The following is a 26,117-nucleotide window of genomic DNA, read 5'->3' as shown; positions in this document are numbered from 1 at the left end:
GTGGGGTGTTCCCGGTATACGGCAGGTCTTGTGGGTTGCTCCCGGTATACAGAGGGTCTTGTGGGGGGTTCCCTGTATACGGCAGGTCTTGTGGGGTGTTCCCGGTATACAGCAGGTCTTGTGGGGTGTTCCCTGTATACGGCAGGTTTTGTGGGGTGTTACCGGTATATTTCAGGTCCTGTGGGGTGTTCCTGGTATACGGGAGGTCTTGTGGGGTGTTCCTCATATACAAGTCTTGTGGGGTGTTCCTAGTATACAACAGGTCTTGTGGGGTGTTCCTGGTATACAGCAGGTCTTGGGGGGTGTTCCCAGTTTACGAGATGTCTTGTGGGGTGTTCTCAGTATATGGAGGGTCTTGTGTGGTGTTCCCGGTATACGGCAGGTCTTGTAGGGTGTTCCTGATATACAGCAGGTCTTGTGGGGTGTTCCTGGTGTACAGCAGGTCTTGTGGGGTGTTCCCGGTATACAGCAGGTCTTGTGGGGTGTTTCCAGTATACAGCAGGTCTTGTGGGGTGTTTCCAGTATACGGCAGGTCTTGTGGGGTGTTCCTGGTATACAACAGGTCTTGTGGGGTGTTCCTGGTATACAACAGGTCTTGTGGGGTGTTCCTAGTATACGGCGGGTCTTGTGGGGTGTTCCTGGTATACAACAGGTCTTGTGGGGTGTTTCCGGTATACGGCAGGTCTTTTGGGGCGCTCCCGGTATACGGCGGTCTTGTGGGGTGTTCCCGGTATACGAGATATCTTGTGGGGTGTTCCCAGTATACGAGATGTCTTGTGGGGTGTTCCCAGTATACAACAGGTCTTGTGGGGTGTTCCCGGTATTCGGCAGGTGTTGTGGGGTGTTTCCGGTATACGGCAGGTCTTCTGGGGTGTTCCCAGAATACAGATGGTCTTGTTGGGTGTTCCCGGTATAGGGCAGGTCTTGTGGGGTGTTCCCGATATATGGAGGGTCTTGTGGGGTGTTCCCGGTATACGGAGGGTCTTCTGGGGCGTTTCCAGTATACGGCGGGTCTTGTGGGGTGTTTCCTGTATACGGCAGGTCTTGTAGGGGGTTCCCTGCATATGGCAGGTCTTGTGGGGTGTTTCCGGTATATGGCAGGTCTTTTGAGGCGCTCCCAGTATACGGCGGTCTTGTGAGGTGTTCCCGGTATATGAGATATCTTGTGGAGTGTTCCCAGTATACGAGATGTCTTGTGGGGTGTTCCCAGTATGCGACAGGTCTTGTGGGGTGTTCCCGGTATTCGGCAGGTGTTGTGGGGTGTTTCTGGTATACGGCAGGTCTTCTGGGGTGTTCCTGGTATACAGAGGGTCTTGTTGGGTGCTCCCGGTATACGGCAGGTATTGTGGGGCGCTCCCAGTATACAGCGGTCTTGTGGGGTGTTCCCGGTATACGGCAGGTCTTATGGGGTGTTCCCGGTATATGGAGGGTCTTGTGGGGTGTTCCCGGTATACGGAGGGTCTTGTGGGGCGTTTCCAGTATACGGCGGGTCTTGTTGGGTGTTCCCGGTATACGGCAGGTCTTATGGGGCGCTCCCAGTAGACGGCGGTCTTGTGGGGTGTTCCGGGTATTCGGCAGGTCTTGTGGGGTGTTTCCAGTATATGGCAGGTCTTGTTGGGTGTTCCCGGTATACGGCAGGTCTTGTGGGGTGTTCCCGGTATACGGCAGGTCTTGTGGGAGTGTTCCCGGTATATGGAGGGTCTTGTGGGGTGTTCCCGGTATACGGCAGGTCTTGTGGGGTGTTCCCGGTATATGGAGGGCCTTGTGGGGTGTTCCCGGTATACGGAGGGTCTTGTGGGGTGTTCCCGGTATACGGCGGGTCTTGTTGGGTGTTCCCGGTATACGGCAGGTCTTATGGGGCGCTCCCAGTATATGGCGGTCTTGTGGGGTGTTCCGGGTATACGGCAGGTCTTGTGGGGTGTTCCCGGTATACGGCAGGTCTTGTGGGGTGTTTCCAGTATATGGTTGGTCTTGTTGGGTGTTCCCGATATACGGCAGGTCTTGTGGGGTGTTCCCGGTATACGGCAGGTCTTGTGGGGTGTTCCCTGTATACGGCAGGTCTTGTGGGGTGTTGCCGGTATACGGAGGGTGGGTCTTGTGTGGTGTTCCCGTTATATGGTAGGTCTTGTGGCGTGTTACCGGTATATGGTAGGTCTTGTGGTGTGTTCCTGGTATACGACAGGTCTTGTGGGGTGTTCCCGGTATATGGCAGGTCTTGTGGGGTGTTCCCGGTATACGGCAGGTCTTGTGGGGTGTTCCCGGTATACGGCAGGTCTTGTGGGGTGTTACCATTATACGGAGGGTCTTGTGGTGTGTTCCTGGTATACGGCGGGTCTTGTGGTGTGTTCCCGGTATACGACAGGTGTTGTAGATTGCTCTTGGAAATCCCTGGCTGTCAGCTGTTCCTATATCTGTGTTGGGTTGGTTACTGCTGTCAGTCACATTGAGAGGGGGAGCAGATGCGTCATAGCAACTGGGAAGTTTTTTAGACACCTTCAGCGTTGGCAAAGCTTGGATCTAAGTTGTGACTAGAATTTCCTTAGCCTCAATGCAATTTGTGCACCAGCGCTTCACGTACCACGTGTCACTCATTATACAGGTACTAGATGGTGGCCCGATTCTAACGCATCGGGTATTCTAGAATAGGTATGCGGCCGATCGGGCGCAATCAGCAGAGCGGTATTTAAATTTGGCGCCAAAATCGCTGATTGGTCGAGGCCGGCAACCGCGACCAATTATCAAAGCGGTGTTAAAATTTGGCACCTATATCGCAGATTGGTCACAGCCGGCGGTCGCGACTAATCAGCAGAGCGGGGTTTAAATTTGGCGGCAATAATGCTGATTGTTTGCGGCCGGCGGTCGCGACCAATCAGCAGAGCGTTATTTAAATTTGGCGCCAATAATGGTGATTGGTCACGGCCGCGACTAATCAGCAGAGTGGTGTTTAAATTTGTCGCCAATGATGCTGGTTATTCGTGACCGGTAACCGCGACCAATGAGCAGAGCGGTGTTTAAATATGGCGCCAATATCGCTGATTGGTCACGGCCGGTGGTTGCGACTAATCAGCAGAGCGAGGTTTAAATTTGGCGCCAATACTGCTGATTGGTCGCGGCCGGCAACCGCGACCAATCAGCAGAGCGGTGTTTAAATTTGGCGCCAATACTGCTGATTGGTCGCGGCCGGCGACCGCGAGCAATCAGCAGAGCGTTGTTTAAATTTGTCACCAAAATTGCTGATTGGTCGCGGCCGGCCACCGCGACCAATCAGCAGAGCGGGGTTTAAATTTGGCGCCAATACTGCTCATTGGTCGCGGCTGGCGACCGCAACCAATCAGCAGAGCGTTGTTTAAATTTGGCGCCAATCTCGCTGATTAGTAGCGGTCGCCGGCGGCCGCAACCAATCAGCACAGCGGTGTTTAAATTTAGCGCCCATCTCGCTGATTGGTCACGGCCGGCCACCGCGACCAATCAGCACAGCGGCGTTTAAATTTGCCGCCCATCTCGCTGATTGGTCGCGGCCGGCCACCGCGACCAATCAGCAGAGCGGCGTTTAAATTTGCCGCCCATCTCGCTGATTGGTCGCGGTGGCCGGCCGACCGCGACCAATCAGCATTGTCTTAGTGTGGGCCCGGGAGCGGCGCTGCTTGTGCGGCTCCGTATTAGCGAGGACCGGGGAGAAGCGCTGCCTGTGCGGCTTCTTCTGTTGTTAGAAGCCGGGAGATGAGCGGCTGCTCGCAGCAGAAGCATCCCGACCAGCGGCACCGCTCCCCGGTCCTCCGTTCACACTTGCTGTCGGGAGATCAGCGGGCCAAGCCGCTGATCTTCCGACGTTAGCCGCATGGAGGTCAGCGGCGCCGGTCGGGGTAGTTGTGCTGCTAGCGCCGCTCATCTCCCCGCTGCATCGCCGCTGACCTCTGTCCGCCAAATGAGCCGCTAACGGCCGCCATCTTTTTTCAGAAATCCCGCGGCGCTGATTGGCCGCTGCCGGACCAATCAGCGACGCAGGATTTCCTAGACAGACAGACAGAAAGACAGACGGGATAAGACAATTATATATATAGATAATGTGGCAGAAGGGCCTCGGAGCCCCAGGAGCCAGGTGTTACTCATTCCTCAGTACCCTAAATCTGTAAGGCAATGATTGCAACCAATTTTTGCAGGATGCTTTCTTGATTACGTTGATGCCTTGTAATGGAAATTTTATTATTGTCATCTAGATCATGCTCCTGAGCGACCCGGACATGGAGAGCAGCATACTGATCAGCTCCGATGCTGGAGCCACCTACCAGAAATACAGACTCAACTTCTACATTCAAAGCCTGCTCTTCCACCCCAAGCAGGAGGACTGGGTGCTGGCGTACAGCCTGGACCAGAAGGTAAAACACAATACATGGCAGGAACAGTGCTGGTATCCGAGCCAGACTAGTTCTGGAGACGCCTCCGGAGCTGAACTCTCTGTACAGTCTGAGTCTCATAGAAGTGGAATATGTAATATTGAGAGTGATAGGGCTCAATCAGAGCTGCAGAGCTGCATGTAAGGGAACATTAAAGAGGCTCTGAACCCAATATTCTACAGATCGATGGGGGCTCATGAGGTCAGATCCTAACCAAGGGGGACATTGCTGAGGATCAATATGAGCCCATTTTTATCGCACCTTAATGGAACCCACTAATACGGGGACGTCAGGTGCTAATTTAAGTCTACAAAATATGAATCATGGCTCATTAGCATACGTAGATAATGATGTGCTAATTACACGGTAATCATGAACCTTACATACATTAAGCCATGGTGTTTGGTAAAGAGGAGTGAATTGATTTGAAGCAAGTCGAATTCACCTCGAATATTGCAAAAAATCATTTCCATGAGACTAAATGTTTTTGTGATTTGCATTGGGCGAATTCAGCAAAATGACGGTCAGCCTCCATGTTTCTGGATTACAAAGGGCCAGAAAAGGGATTAAAAAAAGCCCTCACACCATTCCCGGTCCTCCGATCGGCTCTTCCATCTCCTGTTTTCTAACCTCTCTTTTCCTTCTAGCCTATCAAACACAACGGGATATCATGGGGTCTCGTGAATTGATGACCCAGCTGGAAGGGAGATAGAAGAATGATAGAATATACAAGACCCCAGGTAGAAGAGATGTTCAGAGGACTGAGGAGGCGGTGGGACAGGAGGACTGAGGAGGCGGTGGGACAGGAGGATTGAGGAGACGGTGGGACAGGAGGACTGAGGAGGCGGTGGGACAGGAGGACTGAGGAGACGGTGGGACAGGAGGACTGAGGAGGCGGTGGGACAGGAGGACTGAGGAGGCAGTATAAGAATTTTTTTTAAACCTTTTTCTGATTGAATGAATTCCCCTAGAATTTCCCTCCTGAATTGAGCGAATCCTCCCAAATCAAATTTTACTCAACTCTGATGTATAGTAAAGGGGCACTCACCTTCTCATCAATCACTCTTCTTATAGCTCCTCCATGACTCCAGGCTCTCCATGTGAGGTTGACTGCTGCAGCTCCTCTTCTTGGTGGAGCTTTCTTTGCTGCAGGATGACTTTATCGACACGTCGTGTGGACAGAACCAGGGACTTGTAGACTTTTCTCTCCTTGGGCAGGTTCTCTTCCTTCAGAGTCTTGTTGATTGGCGCCTCCTCTTCTTTTCTCTGTCCCACCACCCAGTTTTCATAAAGCTTCTCAGTACAGATAGATCAATCTTCTTCTCCTGTTGGGTTCCAGCAGCTATTGGTAGGCGACATTGCTCAGGTGGACGTGATGACGTGACTTCTTCCCACCACCCGTGCAAAGGTCTGAGAGCCTCGTATGCCACTGGTCTGAAGTCAGTTATGGCATATAAGAATACAAGGGAAATGTAATATTATATGGAGGTAATTCCTATGAGTAGATGTGCACTAAATGCATGGAAGGTCTGGATCTGCTAGAGCAAAAAGCAACTAGTTGTTGCGCCTCATCGATGGGGATCATGAGTGGGATACCCTTATTCTCCACGGTGTCCATTTGTCAGGACTTTGTACTTTTAGTCCACAGGATGGAGATTACTGGTGTAAACTCATCTAGTCTTTAAAGTGGATAGAAACACATGGCTGATTTCTTGCAAAAAAAAAGTTCCACACATGACCACAGGAGATGCATGGTATTGCCGCTTAATACAATTAAGTAGCCCTTAATGCTGTACAAGGGCGGAACAATTCCTTTATGAAAGCAACTATTTTTAACTATGTAAACCTCCTTAAAGTGCACCTCTCCTCCCTCATAATTATATACGCTAATGTCCTGCTCGATAAGTAGAACGGCTTATCCTGGTGCAATATCCCAGATGAGATGTGTGACTGAGCCAATGAGATATCCTCCCGCTGCTCTTCCTCCCCTCTCACAGCTGAAACAGAGATAGAATCGCTGCAGCTACATCTCCCTCCTCTCCTTCTTCCACGTTTTACACTACAGATATATTTTTGAAACTTAGGACATAATCAGGCAGGAAAGTGGGAATTACAGTGATACCTTCACTAACGATTGCATCTACTTACGAATTTTCCAAGATACGAGCCATAGCTCAGTTGATTTATTGTTTTATGATGTGAGCAGAGATCTGAGTTAGGAGCACATGGTTATCCTGTCCCAGTGCAAACATCTCTGTCTTTGCTGTTGCACTTTTGACCTTGTCTTGTGAATCATTTTCCTGGGGTGGACTCTATTTCTAACACTGCTTGCTGCATGCATTTGACCTGAGGCTGTACATAGTATAATGGTTATTTTTTGCTTTATGCTTCTGCTATTTTTTCTGTGGCAGTACTATATGTTATTTCACATGTGCAGCAAGGTACAGTATACTGCACTATTATGGCAATCTTTGACTCTTTAGAGTGTTGACTTCAGTGTTCAATATTTGCTATATTTATATGTGAAGATGATTAAGTGAAGTTATTTAAAAAAAAAAAAAAAAGAAGTAGAATACAATAGTTTATTACTAGTTTTTCATGCTGTACATTACTGTATTTTTTATTAATAAAGTAAATTTTTCTTATTTAAAAACGCCTAACAAAAAAAAAAAATGGTGTGGTTTTTGGGGGTTTGGAACAGATTAATAGCATTAAAATTCATTTTAATGGGGAAATTAAATTTGATATAGGAGGAAAAGGTATTACTGTACATCCGACTTCTGCATGGGAAGGGAATGAGTCAAATTTCTTCTAATAGGATTGTTGAAAAGTTTAAAGGGCTACAGATCCTCAGTAAAGGTGAGCGAATTGTTTGCAAGACCCTGGTCCACGACCACGTTAGGTCCTCCCTGCTGTGATCCTCGGTGCCTCTTCTGATTCGTTGGCCGGCATTACATCATGAGTGCATCATAGTGACATCACCCTGGGCCTACTATCCAGACGATGCGGTGAAAGCTACATGAGAGCCGTGCCTTTAGTTTTCCTAGGAGCAGCTTTTCCTGAGCCGCTTGCCCATTGCTGTAGCAGAAGTTTTAGTGCGCTGCTGTAGGTGCTGTACTGCTGCGCTCAGCGCCGTCAGTCGCTGATATACACGATAAAATGCAGTCATCGACTTTTCCCGGCCGAAAATGTCCATGGACCGGGCAATAAAATAAGCTGCCTGCATTTTGATCTTTTTTTTCCAAGCTGTTAAATAAAGAATGTGGTGGAAACACAATCGTCAGTCGCTGTCGCATCTCATGGCTGATTTACTCAGAGAGCGGAAGTTTCATGCTGTAAGTCGGGGAGCGCGGTCATGATATGTGCCGCTGATGGCTGCTCATCCATATTGGAGCCCATCTCCAGGGCCGGGGGACGTGACAGTCCATATTGATCAATCCTCTCATCAGCTCCATGTTTTCCCCGGCTCCGCGGCCATGATCCATCTTTCCTGCTGACAACCGCGCATAAAGATGGCATGAGAGCGGCGGCTTCATGGGAGCCATAAACATAGCAGAGGCGAGCGCTGCGCCAGTCCATTACTTTCTATCAATGTCTGCGCACGAGAGCGTAATGATGCCCTTACATTCACAAAGACGTCATAAAGCATTTTTAGTTTTGCCTATGAAGCTTAAACATCTCTAATATAAAGTGCAGGAAGGTTAAGGAAAAGGAGAAGAGGGACGATAAGTGCAACGCAGACGCTCTCGCTGCACAGAGCGGGTAATGCTCTGGTATCTCTGCACGTCTCCTGTGATATTCCAAGACTTTACATCAGCCGTAAAAGTGTTTAATCACAAAAGCTCTACAGTCAGCTGGCAAATAAAATGATCTAATATGACATCCAAGAGATGTAAAAATGTTACACTCTGTAGAAGGTAATACAGTCAGGATTAATGCACATAAAAGGTTCAGTATTTAGTATTATTTATTCTATATGGATCCTGAGTTACATCCTGTATTATACTCCAGAGCGGCACTCACTATTCTGCTGGTGCAGTCACTGTGTACATACATAACATTGCTGATCCTGAGTTACATCCTGTATTATACTCCAGAGCTGCACTCACTATTCTGCTGGTGCAGTCACTGTGTACATACATTGCATTACTGATCCTGAGTTACCTCCTGTATTATACTCCAGAGCTGCACTCACTATTCTGCTGGTGCAGTCACTGTGCACATACATTACATTACTGACCCTGAGTTACATCCTGTATTATACTCCAGAGCTGCACTCACTATTCTGCTGGTGCTGTCACTGTGTACATACATTACATTACTGATCCTGAGTTACATCCTGTATTATACTCCAGAGCTGCACTCACTATTCTGCTGGTGGAGTCACTGTGTACATACATTACATTACTGATCCTGTACCAATCCTGAGTTACATCCTGTATTAAACTCCAGAGCTGCACTCACTATTCTGCTGGTGCAGTCACTGTGTACATACATTACATTACTGATCCTGTACCAATCCTGAGTTACATCCTGTATTATACTCCAGAGCTGCACTCACTATTCTGCTGGTGAAGTCACTGTGTACATACATAACATTGCTGATCCTGAGTTACATCCTGTATTATACTCCAGAGCTGCACTCACTATTCTGCTGGTGCAGTCACTGTGTACATACATTACATTACTGATCCTGTACTAATCCTGAGTTACATCCTGTATTATACTCCAGAGCTGCACTCACTATTCTGCTGGTGCTGTCACTGTGTACATACATTACATTACTGATCCTGAGTTACATCCTGTATTATACTCCAGAGCTGCACTCACTATTCTGCTGGTGCAGTCACTGTGCACATACATTACATTACTGACCCTGAGTTACATCCTGTATTATACTCCAGAGCTGCACTCACTATTCTGCTGGTGCTGTCACTGTGTACATACATTACATTACTGACCCTGAGTTACATCCTGTATTATACTCCAGAGCTGCACTCACTATTCTGCTGGTGGAGTCACTGTGTACATACATTACATTACTGATCCTGTACTAATCCTGAGTTACATCCTGTATTAAACTCCAGAGCTGCACTCACTATTCTGCTGGTGCAGTCACTGTGTACATACATTACATTACTGATCCTGTACTAATCCTGAGTTACATCCTGTATTATACTCCAGAGCTGCACTCACTATTCTGCTGGTGCTGTCACTGTGTACATACATTACATTACTGATCCTGAGTTACATCCTGTATTATACTCCAGAGCTGCACTCACTATTCTGCTGGTGGAGTCACTGTGTACATACATTACATTACTGATCCTGTACTAATCCTGAGTTACATCCTGTATTATCCTCCAGAGCTGCACTCACTATTCTGCTGGTGCAGTCACTGTGTACATACATTACATTACTGATCCTGTACTAATCCTGAGTTACATCCTGTATTATACTCCAGAGCTGCACTCACTATTCTGCTGGTGAAGTCACTGTGTACATACATAACATTGCTGATCCTGAGTTACATCCTGTATTATACTCCAGAGCTGCACTCACTATTCCGCTGGTGCAGTCACTGTGTACATACATTGCATTACTGATCCTGTACTGATCCTGAGCTACCTCCTGTATTATACTCCAGAGCTGCACTCACTATTCTGCTGGTGCAGTCACTGTGTACATACATAACATTGCTGATCCTGAGTTACATCCTGTATTATACTCCAGAGCTGCACTCACTATTCTGCTGGTGCAGTCACTGTGTACATACATTACATTACTGATCCTGTACTGATCCTGAGCTACCTCCTGTATTATACTCCAGAGCTGCACTCACTATTCTGCTGGTGCAGTCACTGTGTACATACATAACATTGCTGATCCTGAGTTACATCCTGTATTATACTCCAGAGCTGCACTCACTATTCTGCTGGTGCAGTCACTGTGTACATACATAACATTGCTGATCCTGAGTTACATCCTGTATTAAACTCCAGAGCTGCACTCACTATTCTGCTGGTGCAGTCACTGTGTACATACATTACATTACTGATCCTGTACTAATCCTGAGTTACATCCTGTATTATACTCCAGATCTGCACTCACTATTCTGCTGGTGAAGTCACTGTGTACATACATAACATTGCTGATCCTGAGTTACATCCTGTATTATACCCCAGAGCTGCACTCACTATTCCGCTGGTGCAGTCACTGTGTACATACATTGCATTACTGATCCTGTACTGATCCTGAGCTACCTCCTGTATTATACTCCAGAGCTGCACTCACTATTCTGCTGGTGCAGTCACTGTGTACATACATTGCATTACTGATCCTGAGTTACCTCCTGTATTATACTCCAGAGCTGCACTCACTATTCTGCTGGTGCAGTCACTGTGCACATACATTACATTACTGACCCTGAGTTACATCCTGTATTATACTCCAGAGCTGCACTCACTATTCTGCTGGTGCAGTCACTGTGTACAGACATTACATTACTGATCCTGAGTTACATCCTGTATTATACTCCAGAGCTGCACTCACTATTCTGCTGGTGGAGTCACTGTGTACATACATTACATTGCTGATCCTGTACTAATCCTGAGTTACATCCTGTATTAAACTCCAGAGCTGCACTCACTATTCTGCTGGTGCAGTCACTGTGTACATACATTACATTACTGATCCTGTACTAATCCTGAGTTACATCCTGTATTATACTGCAGAGCTGCACTCACTATTCTGCTGGTGCTGTCACTGTGTACATACATTACATTACTGATCCTGTACTAATCCTGAGTTACATCCTGTATTAAACTCCAGAGCTGCACTCACTATTCTGCTGGTGCAGTCACTGTGTACATACATTACATTACTGATCCTGTACTAATCCTGAGTTACATCCTGTATTATACTCCAGAGCTGCACTCACTATTCTGCTGGTGAAGTCACTGTGTACATACATAACATTGCTGATCCTGAGTTACATCCTGTATTATACTCCAGAGCTGCACTCACTATTCCGCTGGTGCAGTCACTGTGTACATACATTGCATTACTGATCCTGTACTGATCCTGAGCTACCTCCTGTATTATACTCCAGAGCTGCACTCACTATTCTGCTGGTGCAGTCACTGTGTACATACATAACATTGCTGATCCTGAGTTACATCCTGTATTATACTCCAGAGCTGCACTCACTATTCTGCTGGTGCAGTCACTGTGTACATACATTGCATTACTGATCCTGAGTTACCTCTTGTGTTATACTCCAGAGCTGCACTCACTATTCTGCTGGTGCAGTCACTGTGCACATACATTACATTACTGACCCTGAGTTACATCCTGTATTATACTCCAGAGCTGCACTCACTATTCTGCTGGTGCAGTCACTGTGTACAGACATTACATTACTGATCCTGAGTTACATCCTGTATTATACTCCAGAGCTGCACTCACTATTCTGCTGGTGGAGTCACTGTGTACATACATTACATTACTGATCCTGAGTTACCTCCTGTATTATACTCCAGAGCTGCACTCACTATTCTGCTGGTGCAGTCACTGTGTACATACATTACATTACTGATCTTGAGTTACATCCTGTATTATACTCCAGAGCTGCACTCACTATTCTGCTGGTGCAGTCACTGTGTACATACATTACATTACTGATCTTGAGTTACATCCTGTATTATACTCCAGAGCTGCACTCACTATTCTGCTGGTGCAGTCACTGTGTACATACATTGCATTACTGATCCTGAGTTACCTCTTGTGTTATACTCCAGAGCTGCACTCACTATTCTGCTGGTGCAGTCACTGTGCACATACATTACATTACTGACCCTGAGTTACATCCTGTATTATACTCCAGAGCTGCACTCACTATTCTGCTGGTGCAGTCACTGTGTACAGACATTACATTACTGATCCTGAGTTACATCCTGTATTATACTCCAGAGCTGCACTCACTATTCTGCTGGTGGAGTCACTGTGTACATACATTACATTACTGATCCTGAGTTACCTCCTGTATTATACTCCAGAGCTGCACTCACTATTCTGCTGGTGCAGTCACTGTGTACATACATTACATTACTGATCCTGAGTTACATCCTGTATTATACTGTGGGGTACAGGATAATGACACTCGGGGTACAGGATAATGACACTTGGGGTACAGGATAATGACACTCGGGGTACAGGATAATGACGCTGACACTCGGGGTACAGGATAATGATGCTGACACTTGGGGTACAGGATAATGACACTGACACTTGGGTTACAGGATAATGACACTGACACTCGGGGTACAGGATAATGACACTCGGGGTACAGGATAATGACGCTGACACTTGGGTTACAGGATAATGATGCTGACACTTGGGTTACAGGATAATGACACTCGGGGTACAGGATAATGACGCTGACACTTGGGGTACAGGATAATGACACTGACACACGGGGTACAGGATAATGACACTCGGGGTACAGGATAATGACACTCTGGGTATAGGATAATGACGCTGACACTGGGGGTACAGGATAATGACACTCGGGTACAGGATAATGACACTCGGGGTACAGGATAATGACGCTGACACTCGGGGTACAGGATAGTGACGCTGACACTCGGGGTACAGGATAATGACGCTGACACTGGGGGTACAGGATAATGACGCTGACACTTGGGTTACAGGATAATGATGCTGACACTTGGGGTACAGGATAATGACACTCGGGGTACAGGATAATGACGCTGACACTTGGGTTACAGGATAATGATGCTGACACTTGGGGTACAGGATAATGACACTCGGGGTACAGGATAATGACGCTGACACTTGGGTTACAGGATAATGACACTGACACACGGGGTACAGGATAATGACACTCGGGGTACAGGATAATGACGCTGACACTTGGGTTACAGGATAATGACACTGACACACGGGGTACAGGATAATGACACTCGGGGTACAGGATAACACTCTTACCCACACACTTACTGTAGGTGACTATAACTCCCATCGGACACGTATTTCTGCCGCACATCACTATATTTATCCAGTATGTGACTATTTCCCCCTCGATGATCAGGATGTAAATGGAGCTTGTGATGAATGTTTTTTATAATCCTAATTAGTAGCAGGTATTTAGTTTAGTAATTAGCCCCCATCAAGTCAATTTGAAATTAAAATAGATGCCTTGATTACAAAACTCATTACAGAAGGAGCGCCCTCTCTATAACCCTTTCATTTCCAATTCTGAAACTAAATCTAGTGTGGAGCCCCTTCATCATGTCCTCAATTTCCATAAACAGAGGAAAAGGGAAGTGGAGCGTGAGGGAAAATCAGCGTCAGTAAGCTGCCGATCAGTCTTCATAAATATGTTATGTTACTCTTCAACCATTAGACGAATAATCCCATTTTCCGTGTTTACCAGGTGACTCCTCGAGGGGATCGGGACGAGATTTCTAATTTTTCTTTCAACGCAAGTGAATTTTTGTTTTATTTTTCTAATTCCATAGTTGAATTTCTCAGAAGTGCAACTTGATCCATTTCAATGTAAAAGACCATTACGGTTCTCCCACCTGAGTCAGCGAACGGGGGCAACTATTACCTCTGCACCCGCTTTACCAATATTGCTGAGATAGTTGGAGATGTTACGACATAATAGAAGAACTTGGCTCTTAGATATTTTTAGATACTTTTTCATGGTCTGGATTCCTCTTTGCTTTTGTTGTCCATGTGGTCTTTCATAGAGGGACTTTTTAACACGTTACGACATTCTGTGGTGTAGAAAACCCTTTGTCAAACACCCTGTTGGGGATTGTGAGGAGCTGGCTAAAGACTATTGGTCCAAAGAACGTAGAGCGACTTTTTCCAGCATGCAGCACCGGTTACATCAATCTTATTGTTGTGTCTTATTAGAAGTCTGCTTGCTTTTCAGTTTAAGGTTCACAGATCTCTCCTGGAAACTGTTCAGCCTCAGGAATCAATGTTTCCATTCAGTGACCATAAGCAGAGGAAGACGTGCCGGCTGGATCGCATGTATACATAAATAAGCATTTCTGTCCTACATCTGGAGGGGGCATGTGTGTCTTTGTTCCTCTCTGGAGAAGGCATCCCTAATACACAACCTTGAAGACAGGCTGGAGACTGGGCTTCGGGAACATTATTCATCCTTTGAGCTACCTGCAGAAAATGTTCAAAGGGGTGGAGTATTAGTATCTCAGCACAACCAGAGGGCTGATCCCAGGAGAGGTAGAAAAATAAGCCACATGTTTAGTGAGGTGGCATGGAGGGGCAATGCTTTGTTGCTGAGGCTAGACCCTGTTGCCCCTGTATTGATGGTCTATGGAGATCAGTTGCCAGCAGGAGCTGGATACATGTGCTACAGTCAGGGTGTTAGGTGTCAGTCTGGTGCTGGATTTGAAGTGGGTCCAGGACCTTCTGTGGTCTCCCATTTCAGTCCAGCTGGGGCTGATGCTGCTCAGCATCATCATCAGCCCCACTGCCTAGCTGGTCCGCAAGCACTGTTTATCTCCCAGGTAGTTGTGCCTAACAATGTTAAGCCTGGGTTGTAGAGAGAGACAGTGCTTGCGGAGTCTAAGTCCAGAGTTTGCTGTACTGAGCATGTCCGTGACCTGGCGGCTCATGATTGGTGGTTTGGCACCCACCTGACCCGGTGACCTGGCACCGCCTGATTGGTCCACGGGTAACGTCACCAATAGTGCGTCGGTGGGCAGGGCTTAGTCTTTAAAAGGCCCGCCCACAAAGATGGCGACGCGCTCAGATCATTTGAGCTGGTTGTTTGTGGTGTGCACGCTGAAACTTTTGGGCTCCTCTAAGAGCCATAGCTTTATGCAGGCAAGTAGCCATACAGAGCGGGTCTGCTCAGTCCGGTAGCACGCCGGCTGAGTGCACGAATACCCGGCGGGTATCACACCCACATACTAGCGCCGCCTGCTATAGTGTAGCGCCTGTACCGAAGACAGGGCTACTGCTCCTAGTCCGGTCACTCGTCTCCCTGCGGTTCTTGGAGATTGTGTGAACCGCTTTAGCGCCAATCCCCATAGCGTAGCGCCTGTACCAAAGACAGGGCTACTGCTGCTCCCACGGTCGCACGTCTCCCTGCGGTTCTTGGAGATTGTGCGAACCGTCTTACCCTTCCGTGTGCCTTAACACGAAGGGTTAAGATAATTGTTAGGTGCATCGCCGGTCGCTCTCTCCTCCGTGCAGTTAACGGAGATAGAGCGTACCGCTTTACCCGGTCCGGTGTGCTGTTAACACGGACGGGTTATCTGTTTAGTTGTTGCTTTTCCTTTCCACCGGGGAAGTGTTCGGCAGCAGTCCATTAGGCTTCATTGCGGACCCCGGGGTCGGTTGCGTTCCATTTAAATAAAGTTGTCTGCAACCGCCCCCCTAACAGTATCGGAGCGCCAGGGTCTTGCCGAACATGGCCCACACTAAACAACTGCAGCGGTATATACAGCAACTGGAGGCCAGAATTAAATCTCTGGAACAAGCTCCAGTCACTGATATCACTGCAGTAGCTTCCCAGGCGGCTACTCTAGCAGCCAACATTATTAACTCGGCTGCGGTGAATGCTGCCACCACTGCAAGTGCCCCATTACCTGGGTTTGCCCTCCCGGAGAAATTTTCTGGGGATAGTAAACTTTGCAGGGGTTTCATTAATGTTTGCTCCATTCATTTGGAGATGATGGAAGCACGCTTCCCCTCCGAAAGAGCCAAAGTGGGATATATCATCTCATTACTCACTCACAGGGCTCTGGAGTGGGCTACTCCCCTATGGGAGCGGAACGACCCGGTTGTAATAAATGCGGGCCTATTCCTTTAGACTCTAAAAAGTGTTTTTCTGGGTCCTCAGGTCACGCATGATACGGCTCTTAAGCTTCTTGTGTTGGCCCAGGGTTCAGCCACTGCCAGCCACTATGCCGTCCAGTTCAGAACCCTAGCGGCTGAACTGGATTGGTCTGAGCGGTCGCTTATCCCGGTGTTCTGGAAGGGTCTGGCCGGGCATATTAAATATGCTTTATCTACTAGAGAAATCCCAACCTCTCTGGAGGAGTTAATATCTCTCGCTGACCGTATTGACTTGCGTAATGCAGAACACAAGTTAGAGGTGGAGGTTGCCAAACCTCAGTATCTATTGTCACCATCCGCCTTTAGACCCATTTCCAAACCCAGGACTCTCGACCCGGAGCCTGAGGCTACGGATATATCCCGGTCTAAGTCTAGTTCCTCTCATTCCCTATCTGCACGTATCTTGCAGCGCCCCGTAAATAAGGGTTCCAAGCAGTCGGTAAAACGAGTAGGTCTTACCACCGTTGGAGGAGGTGTATTTAATTCCGGGACTTCTTCCTCCAAATTATTACATAATGTGACACTGTCCTTTGGTAAAGCTGCAGTCACTGCCAAGGCGTGGGTGGATTCTGGTGCTGATGGCTACTTTTTATCATCTACGTTTGCCCAGAGGCATGCCATCCCTATTGAGCTACTCTCTAGTCCAATGAACATTACTGTTGCCAATCGTTCACTCCTGGATGTGCAAATCACCCATCAGTCGATCCCTCTCACCATGTCATTCCCTCAGGGCCACCGGGAGGTTATCTCATTTCTTATTATTCCTGGTGGATTAGACGAGGTGTTATTGGGTCTCCCCTGGTTACGTTGTCATACTCCACACATTGACTGGAATACGGGGATGATTTCTTCCTGGAGTGAGAATTGTGCATCTCAGTGTTTGGGCAAAGTCACCCGGAGGGTAGTCTCTAGTCCTCCTATCATTGCGACATCCGGTACAGACTCTTTGTCTGTTTCCAGGACCCGGCCCTTGTCAGTTTATATCGCAAAGAACTCTCAGGTAGAGAGGGTGGCTGCTGTGTCCTCCAACCCGGTTCCTTCGGGTAGGACGTTTGTTCCCCTAATCTACAGAGTATGGTGCTCTCCTGGGCTCATGCCCCTAAGATAGGAGCTCACCTGGGGGTCAAACGTACCACTAAGTCCCTTCTACGGTCCTATTGGTGGCCCCGGTGGCGCCAGGACGTCAAGGACTTTGTTCTCACGTGTCCCGTCTGTGCGAGAGATAAATCTTTTCGCCAGAGACCAGCGGGTCCTTCCTCCCTGTCACCCGTGAAGGATCCTACGCATAGAGAACCAGTTGTCACTGCTTTCCGTCCTAAAAGAGGGTACCCTGTACACCGGAGGGGCCACTGTTTCATGAATCCTCTCTGTGACTCATTGAACCACATCCTTGCCCCCCGGCTAATGGAGCAAAATGAGCATCAAGTGGAGGGGGATAATGTTAGGCGTCGGTCTGGTGCTGGATTCGAAAGGGTCCAGGACCTTCTGTGGTCTTCCATTTCAGTCCAGCTGGGGCTGATGCTCAGCATCGTCATCAGCCCCACTGCCTAGCTGGTCCGCGAGCACTGTTTATCTCCCAGGTAGTTGTGCCTAACAATGTTAAGCCTGGGTTGCAGAGAGAGACAGTGCTTGCGGAGTCTAAGTCCAGAGTTTGCCGTGCTGAGCATGTCCGTGACCTGGCGGCTCATGATTGGTGGTTTGGCACCCACCTGACCCAGTGACCTGGCACCGCCTGATTGGTCCACGGGTAACGTCACCAATAGCACGTCGGTGGGCAGGGCTTAGTCTTTAAAAGGCCCGCCCACAAAGATGGCGACGCGCTCAGATAATTTGAGCTGGTTGTTTGTGGTGTGCACGCTGAAACTCTTGGGCTCCTCTAAGAGCCATAGCTTTATGCAGGCAGGTAGCCATATAGATCGGGTCTGCTCAGTCCGGTAGCATGCCGGCTGAGTGCACGAATACCCGGCGGGTATCACACCCACATACTAGCGCCGACTGCTATAGCGTAGCGCCTGTACCGAAGACAGGGCTACTGCTCCTAGTCCGGTCATTTGACTCCCTGCGGTTCTTGGAGATTGTGTGAGCCACTTTAGCGCCAATCCCCATAGCGTAGCGCCTGTATCAAAGACAGGGCTACTGCTGTTCCCACGGTCGCACGTCTCCCTGCGGTTCTTGGAGATTGTGTGAGCCACTTTAGCGCCAATCGCCATAGCGTAGCGCCTGTATCAAAGACAGGGCTACTGCTGGTCGCACGTCTCCCTGCGGTTCTTGGAGATTGTGTGAGCCACTTTAGCGCCAATCGCCATAGCGTACCGCCTGTATCAAAGACAGGGCTACTGCTGGTCACACGTCTCCCTGCGGTTCTTGGAGATTGTGTGAACCGTCTTACCCTTCCGTGTGCCTTAAACACGAAGGGTTAAGATAATTTCTAGATGCGTCACCGGTCGCTCTCTCCTCCGTGCAGTTAACGGAGATAGAGCGTACCGCTTTACCCGGTCCGGTGTTCTGTTAACACGGACGGGTTATCTGTTTAGTTGTTGCTTTTCCTTTCCACCCGGAAAGTGTTCGGCAGCAGTCCATTAGGCTGCATTGCGGACCCCGGGGTCAGTTGCCTTCCATTTAAATAAAGTTGTCTGCAACCGCCCCCCTAACACGGGGTATCTGTTGTCTGGATTTGAGAAACTATCCTAAGGACTGTTGTTAATGGCTGGAGCTGGATACACGTGCTATGGTCGCGGTATCCGTTGTCTGGAAGAGAATAGGTTGTGACTTAAGACTATAAAAGCGGGAGATGCAAAAGCTGTTGGCCAACCAAAAGTTGGGAGACAGTGGGTATCGCCTGGTATGGGGGCAGTGGAGCTAATGGCCCCGGGTTGGGATCTTGTGGGCATTGCATTGTGGCCATCTTCTCGGAGTTGCTGTAAGGCCATGGACATTAGAAATACAAAATAGTTGCATCGTTAACCTGCCTAGGTGATTATTACAACTCACAACCTCAGATTTTCACAGGGATCTATACGATAATAGACGTATGCCACCATTTTGGACCCTTATCCATAAACCAGAATAAAGAACTCTCTGCAGGACCCAACATGTGCATATAGAATACATTGTGATACTTTGCATCGCATGTGGGGGCACTACAAGGGAAATTAACACTCAATATTGACTTTCCTCATAGATCCCAGATGATTAGTAGATATCCTAGGAACAGGGCACCCTGTAAACAGCGGTTTGTCGGAAACCATGTGGTTATCCAAAAACAAGGCCAAGTAGGCTGAATGGTCTTTTCCAATAAAACGTCTGCGTGTTACATTGTCACATTTTATAATAAGGCACTTTTTGTTGCAGCATGAGGCATGGGTATTACCGTACTATTCTTTTTCATCTCTAATCATAACAAACGTTTCATGTTTGGATCCAGATCTGATGCTCTCCGATCTCGAGATGCAATGAAAACCATCTATGATGTGTAACCTCTGCCTACTTGTAAGATTCACTCTATCTCTGTAAAACTACAGCAATATAATAGAAGCAAACACAAGAGGAGCAATATCAACCATCAAAGGAAGTATTAGGTCTGAGAGTATCTAAGGTCAACAGAAGTCGCGCATTATGACTACTCATCATCAGTTATAAATGGTGGAGCCTTTCAGCCCTCATGGCTAAATGGGGCATTCAAAGAAACTTGACCAAGACATGTAAACCCAAGTCTTCATCTTCTGTCTTGTATTTTAGGATCCTCTTTTGGCATTTTTCGTCTTATTTTGTAATGGTCTTCTACATGAGTGATTTTTGGATAGTCGAGTCTGCCATACTCAGTGACCTAAATATGTAATTGCTCGTTTCCTTTACATGGGGTCCCTGAGCTCAAATTCTGGCAATTTCGAAAACAAAAATGGCCTTGAATGCACTCAGTGTGTATCTGAATTCCTTGGTCATAGCAGAGTGGCCCACTTTGACTTCCAATACTTAAGGCACATGCCCCTAACACCTAGATACTTACCACCTGGGTGTATCAAGCCCCACATACATATTAGATAATTCTGTCAACAGTTATCACTCCCAAGTCTCCCATACACAGGAACAGTTGGTTGAGCGTTCTTGTGTTATCACTAAGAGGGCTGCTGCCAGACACCTCTGTACCCTAAAGACTCTTCTGTGCTCTCCCACACTCCTCTGTTCTCTCCAGACTCCCTTGTCTCTTCCAGTCTTGTCTGTCCCTTTCAAAATTGTATGTGCTCCTCCAGGCTCTGCTCTATTTCTCAAGACTCCTCTTTCAACTCAAAGCTACTTTGTCCTCTCCAAGTTCCCCTGTTCCTACCATGCTCCTCTGTCATTGACAGACTCCTTTCTGCTCTTCCAGACTTTTCTCTACTCCGCCAGACTCCTCCAGGTTCCTTTTTCCCCTCCAGACTACTTTGTTCCCTCCATACTCCTCTATGTGCTTCCAGATTCCTGTATCCCCTCCAGGCTTCTCTGTCTCCTACAGGCTCCTCTTTGCCTGCTCCTCCAGACTCCTCTATGCTCCTTCCGACTCCTCTATGCTTCTTCCGACTCCTCTATGCAGCTCCCGACTCCTCTATGTTGCTCCCGACTCCTCTATGCTGCTCCAGACTCCTCTATGCATCTCCCAACTCCTCTATGCAGCTCCCGACTCCTCTATGCAGCTCCAGACTCCTCTATGCAGCTCCAGACTCCTCTATGCAGCTCCTGACTCCTCTATGCTGCTCCAGCCTCCTCTATGCAGCTCCCGACTCCTCTATGCAGCTCCCGCCTCCTCTATGCAGCTCCCGAATCCTCTATGCAGCTCCTGACTCCTCTATGCAGCTCCAGACTCCTCTATGCTGCTCAAGACTCCTCTATGCAGCTCCTGACTCCTCTATGCAACTCCCGACTCCTCTATGCAGCTCCCGACTCCTCTATGCTCCTCCAGACTCCTCTATGCAGCTCCAGACTCCTCTATGCAGCTCCTGACTCCTCTATGCTGCTCGAGACTCCTCTATGCTGCTCCAGACTCCTCTATGCAGCTCCTGACTCCTCTATGCAGCTCCCGAATCCTCTATGCAGCTCCTGACTCCTCTATGCAGCTCCTGACTCCTCTATGCAGCTCCTGACTCCTCTATGCAGCTCCAGACTCCTCTATGCTGCTCGAGACTCCTCTATGCAGCTCCCGACTCCTCTATGCAGCTCCTGACTCCTCTATGCAGCTCTAGACTCCTCTATGCAGCTCCCGACTCCTCTATGCAGCTCCCACCTCCTCTATGCAGCTCCCGAATCCTCTATGCAGCTCCTGACTCCTCTATGCAGCTCCAGACTCCTCTATGCTGCTCAAGACTCCTCTATGCAGCTCCTGACTCCTCTATGCAACTCCCGACTCCTCTATGCAGCTCCCGACTCCTCTATGCTCCTCCAGACTCCTCTATGCAGCTCCAGACTCCTCTATGCAGCTCCCGAATCCTCTATGCAGCTCCTGACTCCTCTATGCAGCTCCAGACTCCTCTATGCTGCTCAAGACTCCTCTATGCAGCTCCTGACTCCTCTATGCAACTCCCGACTCCTCTATGCAGCTCCCGACTCCTCTATGCTCCTCCAGACTCCTCTATGCAGCTCCAGACTCCTCTATGCAGCTCCTGACTCCTCTATGCTGCTCGAGACTCCTCTATGCTGCTCCAGACTCCTCTATGCAGCTCCTGACTCCTCTATGCAGCTCCCGAATCCTCTATGCAGCTCCTGACTCCTCTATGCAGCTCTTGACTCCTCTATGCAGCTCCTGACTCCTCTATGCAGCTCCAGACTCCTCTATGCTGCTCGAGACTCCTCTATGCAGCTCCCGACTCCTCTATGCAGCTCCTGACTCCTCTATGCAGCTCCAGACTCCTCTATGCAGCTCCTGACTCCTCTATGCAGCTCCTGACTCCTCTATGCAGCTCCTGACTCCTCTAGGCAGCTCCAGACTCCTCTATGCAGCTCCCGAATCCTCTATGCAGCTCCTGACTCCTCTATGCAGCTCCTGACTCCTCTATGCAGCTCCTGACTCCTCTATGCTGCTCGAGACTCCTCTATGCTGCTCGAGACTCCTCTATGCAGCTCCTGACTCCTCTATGCAGCTCCCGAATCCTCTATGCAGCTCCTGACTCCTCTATGCAGCTCCAGACTCCTCTATGCAGCTCCCGACTCCTCTATGCAGCTCCCGACTCCTCTATGCAGCTCCCGACTCCTCTATGCAGCTCCAGACTCCTCTATGCAGCTCCAGACTCCTCTATGCAGCTCCAGACTCCTCTATGCAGCTCCTGACTCCTCTATGCAGCTCCTGACTCCCCTATGCTGCTCGAGACTCCTCTATGCAGCTCCCGACTCCTCTATGCAGCTCCTGACTCCTCTATGCAGCTCCCGACTCCTCTATGCAGCTCCTGACTCCTCTATGCAGCTCCCGAATCCTCTATGCAGCTCCAGACTCCTCTGTGCAGCTCCTGACTCCTCTATGCAGCTCCTGACTCCCCTATGCTGCTCGAGACTCCTCTATGCAGCTCCCGACTCCTCTATGCAGCTCCCGACTCCTCTATGCTGCTCCAGACTCCTCTATGCAGCTCCTGACTCCTCTATGCAGCTCCCGAATCCTCTATGCAGCTCCTGACTCCTCTATGCAGCTCCCGAATCCTCTATGCAGCTCCTGACTCCTCTATGCAGCTCCAGACTCCTCAATGCAGCTCCCGACTCCTCTATGCAGCTCCCGACTCCTCTATGCAGCTCCTGACTCCTCTATGCTCCTCCAGACTCCTCTATGCAGCTCCAGACTCCTCTATGCAGCTCCAGACTCCTCTATGCAGCTCCTGACTCCTCTATGCTGCTCGAGACTCCTCTATGCTGCTCGAGACTCCTCTATGCAGCTCCCGACTCCTCTATGCAGCTCCCGACTCCTCTATGCAGTTCCCGACTCCTCTATGCAGCTCCCGACTCCTCTATGCAGCTCCCGACTCCTCTATGCCGCTCCCGACTCCTCTGTGCAGCTCCCGACTCCTCTATGCAGCTCCCGACTCCTCTATGCCGCTCCTGACTCCTCTGTGCCGCTCCCGACTCCTCTGTGCAGCTCCTGACTCCTCTGTGCAGCTCCAGACTCCTCTATGCAGCTCCAAACTCCTCTATGCTCCTCCAGACTCCTCTATGCTGCTCCAGACTCCTCTATGCTGCTCCAGACTCCTCTATGCTGCTCCAGACTCCTCTATGCTGCTCCAGACTCCTCTAGACTCATCTATGCTCCTCCAGACTCCTCTATGCTCCTCAAGACACCTCTATGCAGCTCCCGACTCCTCTATGCACCTCCCGACTCCTCTATGCAGCTCCCGACTCCTCTATGCAGCTCCCGACTCCTCTGTGCAGCTCCAGACTCCTCTATGCAGCTCCAGACTCCTCTATGCAGCTCCAGACTCCTCTGTGCAGCTCCAAACTCCTCTATGCTCCTTCCGACTCTTCTATGCTCCTCCAGACTTCTCTATGCTCCTCCAGACTCCTATATGCTGCTCCAGACTCCTCTAGACTCATCTATGCTTCTCCAGACTCCTCTATGGTGCTCCAGAGTCCTCTATGCTGCTCCAGACTCGTCTAAGCTCCTCCAGACTCCTCTAGACTCATCTATGCTCCTCCAGACTCCACTATGCTCCTCTAGACTCCAGTATGCTCCTCTAGACTCCACTATGCTGCTCCAGACTCCACTATGCTGCTCCAGACTCCTCTATGCTCCTCCAGACTCCTCTATGCTGCTCCAGACTCCACTATGCTCCTCCAGATTTCTCTATGCTCCTCCAGACTCCACTATGCTCCTCCTGGACTCCTCTATGCTGCTCCAGACTCCTCTATGCTGCTCCAGACTCCTCTATGCTGCTCCAGACTCCTCTATGCTGCTCTAGACTCTTGTATGCTCCTCCAGACTCCTGTATGCTCCTCCAGACTCCTCTATGCTCCTCCAGACTCCTCTATGCTCCTCCAGACTCCTCTATGCTGCTCCAGACTCCTCTATGCTGCTCCAGACTCCTCTATGCTCCTCCAGACTCCTCTATGCTCCTCCAGACTCCTTTTTCACCTCCAGTCTCCTCTGCTTCATCCAGACTCCTCTTTTCTCTCCAGCCACCTCTGTTCCATCCAGACCCCTCTGTCCCCTTTAGGATTTTCTGTCTCTTCCAGGCTCCTCTGTCTACACCATACTCCTCTCTGCTCCTCCAGACTCCTGTGTCCCCTCCAGTGACTTTTCTCATGTAGGGCAAAAGTATCAGCTGTTGGAAATGCAATGTGCTGGACACTTCTCTCCCCAACATCATCTGCTCACCTGTCTAAGGTGGTGAGGCTGGAGGCCTCCATACACATTACCCAATAGCTGAGCCTGCTGATATTGGCCTGTTTTTGCTGACTATTGTCTAATATGCATTGGGTCCTGCAGGAAAACTTGTCTTTTGACACATTTGGAGCTCATAATTAATCTACAGCTCTGTAAATCTTCAACTCTGCCAATTATGTTAGACTCATCAATCTCACAGAGAATCATGGGCGCTTTAGTTTATGAACCTTTCCTGACTTGATCACAGGAGAAACCATTCCTGAGATGTGCTGTGCCAGGTTATGCAAGGGGATGCCTGGTTTAGGATCCTTGTCTTTTTGCTTGAGTAAAAATACAAAAACTTCCCCCCTCCTTGGAGTCTCCATGCACTTTGGCAGCCATGGCTCTCACTGGGTATCATGCAATGCTTCATTTCCTCTTTGGGGGCACTGCAGGTAGATTGAACACTTGCTTCCGAGTTCCTTTACATATTACTGCTGATCACTGTTGGTTCCAGCAGGTCCCCACGCTTCACTTATCTACTAAGGAAAGTAAGCAGTATAGCTCATCTTCAGGAAGAAGGAAACTGTCTGACATTTACTAAGATTTGTTGCTCTTCTGAGGCATACTTTTATTCCATGGAGGATTTTCTTTAAGTCCCCATAGACCAGCTAGATGTATGCAATAATACACTGTACCAACAAGGTTTTGGAAAAACAATGGACAATCTCCTTAAAAGAGTTTTCAGATTACCTTTAACCCCTTTACCCCCGGCCATTTCCATTTTTGCGCTTTAGTTTTTTGCTCTCCTTCTTCCCAGAGCCATAACTTTTTTATTTTTTTGGGTCAATATGGCCATGTGAGGGCTTATTTTTTTGCTGGGCAAGTTTTACTTTTGAACAGCTCCCAGTGTGGTGAAATTGCAAAAAATGTGCAATTCTACAGTTTTATTTTTAACATATTCACTAAACGCTAAAACTGACCCGCCATTATGATTCTCCAGGTCATTACAAGTTCGTAGATACCAAACATGTATAGGTTCAATTTTACTTAAGTGGTGAAAAAAAAATCCAAAGTTTGATTAAAAAAAAAAAATCTAATTTCCGAGACCTGTGGCGTCTCCATTTTCCGGGATCTGGGGCTAAGTGAGGGTTTATTTTTTGCGCACTGAGCTGACGTTTTTTTACAATGTTTTGATCGCCCGTTATTGCATTTTATTGTAAATCTGTAAAACTGTAATTCTGGCGTTTTGATTTGTTTTCTCATTACGCCGTTTACCGATTGGATTAATTCTTTTTATATATTGATAGTTCGGGCGATTCTGAACTAGGCAATACCAAATATGTGTATATCTGATTTTTTTTATTGTTTTATTTTGAATGGGGCGAAAGGGGATTGATTTAAACTGTTATATTTTTGTATTTTTTTAACATTTTTAAAAACTTTTTTTCTAACTTTACACTTGCTTCAATAGTCTCCATGGGAGACTAGAAACTGCAATGATCAGATCA

The 26,117-nt window shown here is 48.4% G+C and overlaps 1 protein-coding gene across 1 annotated transcript in view; it reads left to right on the top strand.

Annotated features, from left to right (window-relative positions):
• SORCS3 (sortilin related VPS10 domain containing receptor 3) overlaps positions 1–26,117 on the top strand; it is a 921,810-nt gene that overhangs the window by 446,043 nt on the left and 449,650 nt on the right. Inside the window, exon 4 of the mRNA XM_073684759.1 lies at positions 4,218–4,376. Coding sequence (XP_073540860.1) covers positions 4,218–4,376 — 159 coding nt within the window. The remainder of the gene's footprint in view (positions 1–4,217; positions 4,377–26,117) is intronic.

The sequence above is a fragment of the Phyllobates terribilis genome, unplaced genomic scaffold (assembly GCF_046119375.1).
Source record: "Phyllobates terribilis strain yellow unplaced genomic scaffold, ASM4611937v1 Scaffold_5__5_contigs__length_657084704, whole genome shotgun sequence".
NCBI classification, from domain to species: Eukaryota; Metazoa; Chordata; class Amphibia; order Anura; family Dendrobatidae; genus Phyllobates; species Phyllobates terribilis.
The sequence above is the reverse complement of the archived record's forward strand: the minus strand, read 5'-3'. Positions and strand labels throughout refer to the sequence as shown.